The sequence below is a fragment of the Halichoerus grypus genome, chromosome 2 (assembly GCF_964656455.1).
Source record: "Halichoerus grypus chromosome 2, mHalGry1.hap1.1, whole genome shotgun sequence".
Taxonomy (NCBI): Eukaryota; Metazoa; Chordata; class Mammalia; order Carnivora; family Phocidae; genus Halichoerus; species Halichoerus grypus.
The window spans coordinates 160,716,419-160,728,447 of NC_135713.1; the positions used below are offsets into that span (position 1 = coordinate 160,716,419).

Here is a 12,029-nt window from a genome sequence, read left to right on the forward strand (position 1 = left end):
CTGATGTGTTGTAGAGTGCAGGCCTCTGACCCCTCACATGGAAAACTCCAGTAGCTTTCTCCCTAGCCTTTCACTCTTGAAATTCTCCATTACCAAAGTGACTTTATAAAACACGGATACGACCCCAGTAATCCCCCACTTAAAACCTACATTGTTTATTTCAATTGATGCAGAAAACGAAATTGATAAAAATTTAATCCCCTTCATGATAAAAGGCATTTTTGAAAATCCCATTACTAACTTTAGCTGGAGGGTGAAAGACTGAAAGCTTGTCCTCTGAGATCAGGAATGAGACAAGATTGCCTATTTTCCCCATTGCTATCCCAAATTACCAGAAGTTCTAGCTAAAGGAATTAGGCAAGAAAAATAAATCTAAATTGGAAAGAAGAATTAAAAATATGTCTATCTGCAGGACGCCTGGGTGGCTCAGTCGGTTAAGCATCTGCCTTCAGCCCAGGTCATGACGCCACGGTCCTGGGATGGTGTCCCACAGCGGCTCTCTGCTCCGCGGGGCGTCTGCTTGTCCCTTCCCCACTGCCCCTCCTCCCTTCTCATGTGCTCTCTCTTTCTCTCAAATAAATAAAATCTTTGAAAAAAATATGTCTGTTTGCAGACAACATGATCTTATAGAATAGAAATCCTAAAGAAGTCACAAAAGACCATTAGTGCTAATAAACTCGGCAAAGTTGCAGGATACAAGATCTACACACACAAATTAGTAGCAATGAACAATTGGAAAGAAAATTAAGAGAACAGTTCCATTTACGATAGCATTCAGAAGCACATTGAAAACTACAACCTTCTACGTGTGTACAGTTTTTTCATGGTTTTATTTTTTATATTCGGAAAGAGAAATCTTAATGAAAACTGCTATACATTTAACAGCAGCAGTGTGACAGTTCCTACAGAGTGCTTAGAGAAGGAACTTGTTTTGTTTGTTTTTTTAATAGAGTGGACAACACTGCAAAAGAGATCACAAAAGCTACATTCTTGGTCTACCAGGTTGTTTTTGTTTTTGTTTTTGTTTTTCTTTCTCCAGACTCCAGAACTACTATATTTTGGGAGCATCCACTTTCCCTGAGCACCTCACGCAAATGGGGAATCGTACATAATTGTGCGCCATCCTCAGATGGGACTTGTAGGGGGGCAAGTTTGAAATGTCAGGAAAAACATTTCACATCCTCGAGGCTACCACTGGGAGAGGAGACCACCTGGAAGAGCCCTGTTGTGGGGTCACACGCATGTTATCAGACAAGTTATTTATCTTTTTTTTTTTTTTTAAAGATTTTATTTATTTGACAGAGCACAAGCAGACGGAGAGAGAGGGAGAAGCAGGTTCCCTGCTGAGCAAGGAGCCTGATGTGGGACTCGATCCCAGGACCCTGGGATCATGACCTGGGCCGAAGGCAGCCGCTTAACCGACTGAGCCACCCAGGCGTCCCAGACAAGTTATTTATCTTGAAAAGTATATCTAAAACAGTGGTTTTCAGACTGCGTTCCCAAGAGACCCAAGGGACAGTGAATGTGCACCTCAGGAGTCCCTTGGGGCTGGGCTGGGGAGAGGTTGAGTAAGCCGACTTCAGCCTTGTTATATATCAGGGTCCATATTGGTGTTTGTTTGGGAAGGCTTCAGAGCTTTCTTAAAAAGTCAGAAACCATTTTCTCGAAAAAAAAGTTGCTGACACTGCTTCTCATAAAAAAAGTCGGAAACTACTGATTAGACAGTTTCTATTCTCTATTACTAGAAGGGCTTAACTAGCAAGTGGAGTTTGTACAGAGGAATTTCTTTTCTTGGCGATATTGGCAACCAGTGAACTCTTAAGTATGAGATACTAAAATAAAATCCCTCTTAAAATTTGTCATTATGGGGGCGCCTGGGTGGCTCAGTCGGTTGGGCATCTGCCTTCAGCTCGGGTGGTGATCTCGGGGTCCTCGGATCGAGCCCTGTGTCTGGCTCTGCACTCAGTGGGGAGTCTGCTTGAGGATTCTCTCTCCCTGTGCCCCTTCCCCTGCTCATTTGTTCTCTCTCAAATAAAATCTTTTTTTAAAAAAAATCATCCATATGCCTCAAAGAGAACCTTATTTACTATTCCACTCAGAAAAATTGTCTTTGTGAGACGGAGGAAGACTCTTCTCGACACTGACCCTTCTCTTGGCCCTTGAACATTTCTCCAGTTCCCAGTTGGCCATTTTCTTGTCTTCTTTGTAGTGTTGGTGCAAAACTCACATGCGTAACTACATTTAATGTCCCTATGGAGAAAAGTGGGACCTACTCAGAGAGGGTCTTATTCATCCATGATTACAAGCTAAGGCATTGCTTTATAGACTGGGTTCCAGTTCTGACTGGGGCTCATAGTGTTACTGGATTTTAGAGCCAGGGGAGAACCCAGAGGTAAATTTATTCAAAAATAAATTGATGTTCAGAAAAGTGAACGACTTGCCTGTGTTCACAGTTGACAGGTACAATTGTACAGCCAGAAAGTAGTAAAAGTATATGGGGAAGAAGGAGAAAATTGTCAAGAGAATTATGTCCTAATCCTTCTTCTGCCTTTAATTTGTGACGTGACCTTGGACACATCCATTCTCACCCATGAAAAGATGTTATATTAGCCGACCTCAGGGTTACCTTCCAGCATAGAAACTCCATGGACTCTACCAATTGTGTGCTTGTAACTATTTCGAGGAGCCACTTGATAAATGGTCTTAGTAATATAGCCTAGTTTTTGTCTTTAGGAAATACTGTTACTTTTCAATATTATCGCTTACCAGTGTTCTGCTTCATCTTTAGGCTGAGGAATCCTTTGTTTTCAACGTAATCGATCAATTGTATTTTTGTTTTGTTATAGAGGGAAGGATTTTCAAAATTCAACAAGATCTATGAATTTGATTATCATCTATATGGCCAGGTAGGTGTCTTTTAGATCCGTGGGCCATTTTGGGGTACGTTCCTGGAGTTTTTCGTTATGGCTATAAAAAGAGCAGCTGTTTACTACATGTCGTCCCTAAACTCCTTGCATCTTGAGTTATTCGATCCAGAAGAATGAGCCTGGCCACTGTAGAATAAGTCACAATCTTTTAAGAATAACGATTGTTAAGACCTAAAGATCCCTGATGACAGGCAACCATTTTATAATTTATAAGGAAGTCACTTTTTAGTTAAATGTGGTCCCATCTCTTTATAACAAGAAAGAAGCAAATACATAAGAGTTTGAGGAAACTTTAAATCCCATCAAAGGCATCATGGTGCTAGAATCAGAAAGGTGATTGTATTACTATGGCATTTGGCTTCAAGGAGACATATTTATGTTCATTTCTTCCTGATCAACTAGGTTTGGTTTTATTTTTTTACAGCCTTTTTTTTAAGAGCCATTTTAGGTTTTTAGAGCAAAATTGAGAGGGCGGTAGAGAGATTTCCTATAGAACCCCTGCCCCCCCAACACACATATACACACCACTGACCCCCACCCCCACCCCCACCCCATGATCAACATCACTCACCAGAGTGATATATTTGTGCAGTCGAACCTACACTGGCACATCATAAGCAGCCAAAGTCCATACTTTACATTAGGGTTACCTCTTGGTATTGTATGTTCTCCGGGTTTGGACAAAAGTATAACATGTATCCATCATTCTAACACCATGCGGAGTATTCCCACTGCCGCTAAAGTCCTCTGTGTTCCATCTGTTCATTCCTCCCCACCTCCCCCCAAGCCCCTGGCAACCCCTTTTTTTTTTCCTTAATAGAAGTTTCTCCCTTTTATTTGGATGATCTGGCAAAATATAATTTCTAGAAGACTAATGTGAATTTTGTTATCATTCAGAATGTTACCATGATAATGACTTCAGTTTCTGGACATTTGCTGGCCCATGATTTCCAGATGCAGTTTCGCAAATGGTCAGTACAATTCCTGGGGGAAGAACTTTCTGATTATTACAGTAAGTTGTGAAATGCTACAGGAATTTTGAGGCATGTTGATCTCACTGTAGAGCTTACAATACTCAGGCGACTGTCTCTGTCCATTCGGACTGCTGTAACAAAATGTCATCAACTCGAGGGGCTCATGAACGACAGAAATTTATTTCTCCCAGTTCTGGCTGCTGGAAGTAGGAGATCGGGGTGCCGACACAGTCAGGTGAAGAGCTCTCTTCCCCGTTGTACTCTGCTGACCTCTCACTGTGTCCTCACCTTGTGGCAGGACTTAGGGAGCTCTGTGAGGCCTCTTTTATAAGAATGGGATTTTATAAATCCCGTTCATGAGGTAGCACCACCCTTGTGACAGAATAACCTGTGAGAGTCTCTCCCTTCTAACCCCGTCACATTGGTGTTAGGGTTCCAACATGTGCATTTTGAGGGGACGAAAACCATAGAGACCACAGCAGTGACCTAAGATCAGCTGAACCATTGTGAATTTTTGCCCTACGTTTAGAATAAACAACCACTCTGAAGTGTATTTCCCTTAAAATAGCCAGACCTATTTCACGTAGTCCTTGGGTTACATTTATCCTGTTGCAGACATGAATGAAAGAGTCCCAGAATTTCTTCTTGGCCACTCCTGTTGTCACAGAAAGCAGGAAGGGCTTTGTACAGAGGGTCGTAGCCTTGCTTTTAATTCTCTGGCGTTTTCATGTGGGACTTTTTCTGTTGGGGATCCATCTGTGAGCACACTGGAGCAATTTTTTCTCATTAAAATGGGGGACTTTCCATCCTGTGCTGAGGTTGGATATGTTGTGTTTTCATTTCTTTTCTAGGCAGAGCTGCAATCCCCTTGTCCTCTTTGAAGCAGAAATTGAAAAGTACTGCCCAGAGAATTTTGTAGACATCAAGGTAGGATGTTTTGGAAGACATGCGGCACTGGAGTTGAGCAGCTTCCGAGTACAAAATAATTGAACTGTGATTCCTGTGTTCTGAATGCATTAGAATTTAGAGATCAAGTTTCCCACCACACTTAGTACCATGATTTTATTTATTTTTTAACATACTTTTTAAAGATTTTATTTCTCTTAGAGAGAGAGAATGTGAGTGGGGGGAGGGGTAGAGGAAGACAGAGAATTCCAAGCAGACTCCAGGATAAGCGTGGAGCCCAGCTCAGGGCTCGATTCCACAACCCTGAGATCACAACCTGAACCAAAGGTCGGACGCTCAACCGACTGAGCCACCCAGGCGTCCCAGTACCATGCTTTTAAAAATTACTCCCACTCATCATATAAATGAGGCCATTTAAACTAAGTAGCCAAGGAACTAAAGTAAGCTTTTTTGTAAGTAGTGGTTGTTTAAATCCTAGGGATAATATTGTTAAGTTATTAATCCTAGATTCAGCCCTAATTAACATGGAGAGATGACAAAGTGTAAAGGGTCATTTGACAGCAAGTTATGAGTTCTCAAGCAGTTAGGGCACCTATAATTAGTTCACTGCTAACTGGGAAGCCTTCTTGGGGGCAAAACTCAATTTAGGGATTTTTTTTTTTTTTTTTTGGACCAGTTCATTAGCAGAGCCATGAGAGTTACAAGTATGTGTTAGAACTGAGTTTCAGGTTTCATCAGACTAGGGTAGTTGTATTAAACCCTCAGGCTTCTAGAAGCTCACTTACAGGTCTGTGATTCTAAGCTCGAGGATTGTACTAGTGGCCTTGGCATCCTTAGAGGTGGTAAGAGCGGTTTCCCAGATCTCTCCTTCTCGCCAAGTTGCCATATTCCAAGAACATCACTAGTCTTCAGTCAGATCTCTTTAGCAGAGAGGTGTCAAGCATTTGTGCTCTCCCTGCTCTTTCCCCGCTGGGAATTTCAGAAAACTCTGGAACGAGAGACTCGGCAGTGCCAGGCCCTGGTGATCTGGACCGACTGTGATAGAGAAGGTGAAAATATCGGGTTTGAAATTATCCACGTATGCAGGGCCGGTAAGTGCTGTGGCTTCTGAGTTTCTGTAGTTTGGGACCACAGAAGTAGATGGTTCCCCTGTGCGAACGGGCCGTGGCTGCGTTCCTCCCCAGAGAGTCTCCCCCCTGGATCCATCAGTTCTCCCCAGCTCTGTGTCCTGGAGCAAGTTACTAAACCCTCGGGAGCCTCAGCTTTCTGGAAGGTCAGGCCAGTCTGACACAGCTGTTAGGGCTGCATAAGGACTAAATGAGTTAACGGTGGCACAGACCGTGTAGCCTAGGGCTTGTGACGTGTTAGGTCCAAGTACACGGCCAGCTCCTCGAGAGCAGGGACTTTGTATATCCTCTTTCTTTACGTATTGAATATTTCTAAGAGAACGTATACACGACATATGTGCAGTGCGAAGAATAATTCTAGAATGTCGTGTTTGTTTGTCTGCTGTGTTCTTTGTACAGTGCCGGGATGTTAACACATACTTGTTGAAATGAATTTAAATGACTCGAACAGGGCTAATGACTTCAGGTAACTTAGAGGAAGTGATGCGTGGCCCATCCTCAGGCTTCAGAGAGTGGACGGCTTCCGTTTTCCCAAAGTGTGTTTGCGTTGAAAGCTGTAATGACTCCTGGGAATTTAAGCACATTAACTTTCAGGGACAGTGTTCGTGTCCTGTGTTGTTTCCATGCCAGGACGTAAAATTCCCCCGTAGGATCTTTCCATTGACAACGTTTTTATTTTCCGTAAGTGTCTAAGAGAGCAAGTGAGATTAGGATCTTGAGAGGCTCACCAAGAAAATAGCTGAGATTCACTTGAATCCCTAAAATTCATACCACTGTTATTTCTGACAACACTAAATTTAGCGGTTATAGTGAAATTTTCCTCTTAGGTGGCTAGGCATGCTGTTTATTTAACCTAATCAGAAAATTGGGTGCCTCACAGCGTCTTGAGATGGTTTTCCTTCCATTCAGGGTGGTTTAAGAAAAATGGGCCCTTTATGCTGGGACGGCAATGTGATTTGACTTTGACCTTGGTGATTCTTGCACAGTGAAGCCCAGTCTGCCGGTGCTGAGAGCCCGTTTCTCTGAGATCACCCCCCGAGCCGTCCGGGCGGCCTGTGAAAACCTGACCGAGCCCGACCAGAGAGTGAGCGATGCCGTGGACGTGAGGCAGGAGCTGGACCTGAGGATTGGTGAGCCACCGGTGAACTCCTGGGCACCCATGTGGCACACTGGGTGTTGGGTTACAGAACTGAGAATGACGTTCGTGTGTAAGTACGTGCAGCTAGCTTTGATCTTACGGTCCACCACTTTCTCCTTCCTTCTTCCTTCCTCCCTCACTTTCTAGGAGCTGCCTTCACTAGGTTCCAAACCCTGAGGCTTCAGAGGATTTTTCCAGAAGTGTTGGCAGAGCAGCTGATCAGTTACGGCAGCTGCCAGTTCCCGACCCTGGGGTTCGTGGTGGAGAGGTTCAAAGCCATTCAGGCTTTTGTGCCAGAAATCTTCCACAAAATTAAAGGTAAGGCTGAGGGAGTTGTTTATGGTGTGGAGCCCAAGGGCCCGGGAAGAACCGGGAGCGTAAATGGCACTAACTTTTTCAGCCTTGCTGTCCTTCCTCCCACCCCATTACAAGGTTCAGAATCCACTTAGTTTTCTTAGGGACCCAAAATATTCCCAAAGCAATATTTCATATCCCTTTGGACTTCCACTGCAATATACTTTCTCCTCTCTGTCCTATCATATGGCTTCCGTGAGTCACGGCCTTCCCGTTTGTCCCCAATACAGTAACTCATGACCACAAAGATGGAGTCGTAGATTTCAACTGGAAAAGGCATCGTCTCTTTAACCACACGGCTTGTCTTGTCCTCTACCAGCTGTGCATGGAGGTAAGAAATATTTGGAATTTTAATGATCTGGGAAAACCGTTCTGTAGGTTCCCAAGCCAGTCCTTCTCTGTTAGGGGAGGTGATCCTGCTCCATTTTCCTTCTGAACCATAGCTTTCCGCTTGCATCTCAGTATCATTTTTGGGGAACCAATAAGACCGGAACTCCATGAAAACAACGCTCAACAATCTGAAAGTAAAGGGTCTGTAGACCTTTTAGATGAAGTCAGGAACTGTAAGAACTGTATGGCTTCAGTCTGTCCCTGCAGCAGAATGCTGTCACCGGAGATAAAGCGGGATCTTCTAGACCAGTCTAGAACAGTAGACTTCTAGAGCGGGAAGGAGTTTAGACAGCATCTGGTCCAGCCTCCTCTTCCACTGGTCGGATGAGGAGATCTAGAGAGAAGAAAGTCACAAATGAACAAGTGAATTTCATACGGGGACTGATGCCAGGAAGTAAAAGGGTAAAGGAACAGAAACCTGCCTTGGGGGCGGGGGGCAGGGAACAGGAATGTTCTAGATGGGGTGGTCAGGGAAGGCCTCTCACGGTGACCTCTGAGTGAAGGTCAGGGTGATTAGCAGGAGGCAGCCAGCCACAGGAGAGCCTGGGGGAAGCATGGATCAGGAGAGCGCAGCACGTCAGAGGGCCACGGGCCAGTCAGTGGCCGAGTTGCGACCCTCGGACCGATCGTCCACACAGTGGTGCTCAAGGAAAGCTCAGAGATCTCTACTTCGATGGGTCATGTGTGCCCCTGGCCGAAGGCCCCAGGCAGGTTTATTAGTGATTTGGGAAGGGGGATGGTAACTTGTGAGCAGCTGCTACAGTGCCAGACAGTCTTACGTGATTTTATTCAGTCCTCCTGGTGCCGTGAGGGTGGTGATGCTGTCCCCACCTTACAGGCGATGTGGGAGGAAGTTAAGTAACTTGTGCACAGACTCTCTGGAGCTAATGAGGAGCAGAGCACGGCTGGATCCCCGTGTATGTGACTATTCAGCCCCTTCTGCAGACCACACTGCCTCCCAGGAGTCACTCTCCCCACTGCTCCACCCTTTGACCCTAGAGGTCACGCAACCACCAGCATGTCTGTGACACTGCACATTTATCTGTTAATAAAAGAGAGCTGTCCCTTTTCTACTTCGCTAGAATGTGGTGCAGGAAAGCCTGGCAAGTTGGATACTTCTGCGTTCCTTGTAAAGAGCACCTGGAGCCAACTCCCATTTGCGGAGAGAAATGTGGATTTTGAAATACAAACGTCCTCATCAACAAATCAGTTAGACTGAGTTTTTTGTCCGTTTATAGTCTCTTAAAAGTTTGAAGTTGGGCAGGGCGCCTGGCAGCCTCAGTCGGTTAAGCATCCGGCTCTTGATTTCAGCTCAGGTCATGATCTCAGGGTTGTGAGATCGAGCCCCACGTCGGGGTCCACGCTGGACATGGAGCCTGCTTAAGATTCTCTCTGTCTCCCTCTGCCCCTCCCTACCCTGCTCTCTGTCTCAAAAAAAGAAAAGAAAAAGTGTGAAGTCAGTCTTAAGATAGAGTTCTCCAGCTTGTAGTGTATAATTTCTCCTATTTCTGACTTGGTATTATCCTGAATTATAAAAAAAAAAATGTACACCGCACGTGTAGATGGGAAGCGGTTTTTCAGAGATGCACAGGCTGTTGTGAGTGCTTATGAAGTTGCCCCTCAAAGCCTTGGTTTGAGCGGGAAGGTGGTGATGTCTCCACCACACTGTGGGCTACAAGCCGACCTCACTCGAGGTCCTCTCCCGGCCGGAGCAGGGACCTCTGCTGATGGTGTCGTCCAGAATGGTGAGCTGAGGCTGCCGCAGGAATGTTGGAGAAGGTGCACCAACAGGTTACTATGGCCTCTGCTTTTTCTGGCTTTCTAGGATCCCAGGGCAACCGTGGTGGAGGTCAGGTCTAAGGCAAAGAGCAAGTGGAGGCCTCAAGCGTTGGACACTGTGGTATGTTCCAGAAGAGTGCGCCAGGTGCTCAGGAGCGCTGACTTTCTGTGGTGGGGACCCGGCTTCTGCGGCAGATAGTGGCCCCGTGGCAGGAAACATCACCCTTTATGGGGCCATGTAGGAAAGTGCTTGGGAAGAAAAAAGCCCCGAAACAGGGCCTGCTTAGTCTTCTAATGCTGGGGTTTGGTTTGTTTGTTTGTTTGTAAGTTAATAAATGCAGTATAGCTGCTTTGTGTGGGGTTTGGGAAGCACAAAGAGGAAGACACATCACCCCTCACCTTGCCAGCCTTACACAATCTCTGATACAATCGGAGTGTCTTCCTATTTTTTTCATGCGCGTGTATTTTACATTGTTGTAATTGGAATAGGTTGTTTTTTCCACCCGAGCATTTTTTTTAATGTTTCTGCATAATCTGTATACACATCATTTTTAAAGATCTGCATTAATAGCCTACTTTAAAGGGAACAGAGTTTTTCAAATTTTTAGACCCAGGAAGAGCCACCCCCGTTGGACATAACTTGGAGTTAACTACCTTGGGGCGGGGGGTGCCCCTTCCCAAAGACCACTTTGCAGGAAAATTCAGAGTATAGTTTCTGTCGGGATTCACTCTAGAGATTGAACATACAGAGCAAGCAGGCTAAGAGAAACATGCAGGGACTGGTGGGCAGTGTATTCTTTATCTGTGGTGTGGCATGGTGTGTGTATGTGTGGTTGGATTGACAAGGGGAGAGTTATGGATTGATTTCCTATAACAGACATAAGTGTATTATTCTTCACGGGTTAAGTATGCTTTCACATACAGCCATCATCACTGGTGGAATGTCACCAAGGGGAAGGACAGCCAGTTATCTCCCAGGAGTTCTTGAAGAATGGTATTCGTCATCCAGGAGAAGTTACTAGGGCCCGGGTGGTGTTCCCAAAGTGCGGTTCCCAGACTGCCTGTATTAGAATCTGTGTATTAGCTGGCTTGTTGAAAAATGCTGATTTCTGGCCTCTATCCCAGCCCTCTTCTGTCAGGAAAACCCCAATGCTCAGGGCCCGAGAGTCTGTTGCCTCCCTGGGTGAGTCTTGCTTCTGCCCATCAGATCTACCCCGTCCCTGCCCGGCAGGCCCAGAAAGCTTTCCTCAGCACAGTCTTTCCCCCTCTGTGTGACAGCAGCTGGAGTGACAGGGGCCAGACATTTGTGAAGATGAGTTGTGTGGCCGTGCTGTGCCCTCTGACTCCTGCACTACGCCCTAACTTGCCTGTGACACGTTTAACAGGAGCTTGAGAAGCTGGCTTCTCGAAAGTTGAGAATAAATGCTAAAGAAACCATGAGGATTGCCGAAAAGCTCTACACTCAAGGGTAAATATTCCACATTTGGGAATAGAATTCAGTGCATCTTTGTCAGGGTAAAATACTTTATTTTATTTATTTATTTTTAGAGAGGGGGGCGCAGAGGGAGAGCGAGAATCTTTTTTTTTTTTTTTTAAGATTTTATTTATTTATTTGACAGAGACACAGCAAGAGAGGGAACACACGCAAAGGGAGTGGGAGAGGGAGAAGCAGGCTTCTCGAAGAGCAGGGAGTCCGGTGTGGGGCACGATCCCAGGACCCTGGGATCATGACCTGAGCCAAAGGCAGACACTTAATGACTGAGCCACCCAGGCGCCCCAGGAGAGCAAGAATCTTTTTTTTTTTTTTTTTAAAGGTTTTATTTATTTATTTATTAGAGAGAGAGAATGAGAGAGAGAGAGAGCATGAGAGCGGGGAGGGTCAGAGGGAGAAGCAGACTCCCCGCCGAGCAGGGAGCCCGATGTGGGACTCGATCCTGAGACTCCAGGATCATGACCTGAGCTGAAGGCAGTTGCTTAACCAACTGAGCCACCCAGGTGCCCCAGAGAGCGAGAATCTTAAGCAGGCTTCACACTCAGCATGGAGCCCAATGCGGGGCTCAATCTCACACTCCTGAGATGATGATCTGAGCCAAAATCAAGAGTGAGACACTTAACTGACTGAGCCACCAGGCGCCCCATTTTATTTTATTTTTTTAAAAGGATTTTATTTTTAAGGAATCTCTACGCCCAACATGGGGCTCGAACTCACAACCCCAAGATCAAGAGTCACACAGTCACCCACTGAGCCAGCCAGGGGCCCCAGGGTAAAACATTTTAGAGCTTATGGGAAAATACAGACTGTCTAGACATCACCTGAACTCTGAAGTAAAAGAATTTTGACACTTTCTTTTCTTTTCTTTTCTTTTTTTAAGATTTTATTTATTTATTTGACAAAGAGAGACACAGCGAGAGAGGGAACACAAGAAGGGAGAGT

General features: G+C 45.3%; 1 protein-coding gene across 1 annotated transcript in view; it reads left to right on the forward strand.

The window, feature by feature from the left end:
- Positions 1–12,029, forward strand: part of TOP3A (DNA topoisomerase III alpha) — a 29,781-nt gene that overhangs the window by 1,307 nt on the left and 16,445 nt on the right. The window contains exons 2-10 of the mRNA XM_036073513.2: positions 2,847–2,906; positions 3,825–3,898; positions 4,753–4,828; positions 5,790–5,898; positions 6,921–7,064; positions 7,220–7,390; positions 7,657–7,757; positions 9,642–9,716; positions 10,981–11,063. Of these exons, the coding sequence (XP_035929406.2) occupies positions 2,847–2,906; positions 3,825–3,898; positions 4,753–4,828; positions 5,790–5,898; positions 6,921–7,064; positions 7,220–7,390; positions 7,657–7,757; positions 9,642–9,716; positions 10,981–11,063 (893 nt within the window). The remainder of the gene's footprint in view (positions 1–2,846; positions 2,907–3,824; positions 3,899–4,752; positions 4,829–5,789; positions 5,899–6,920; positions 7,065–7,219; positions 7,391–7,656; positions 7,758–9,641; positions 9,717–10,980; positions 11,064–12,029) is intronic.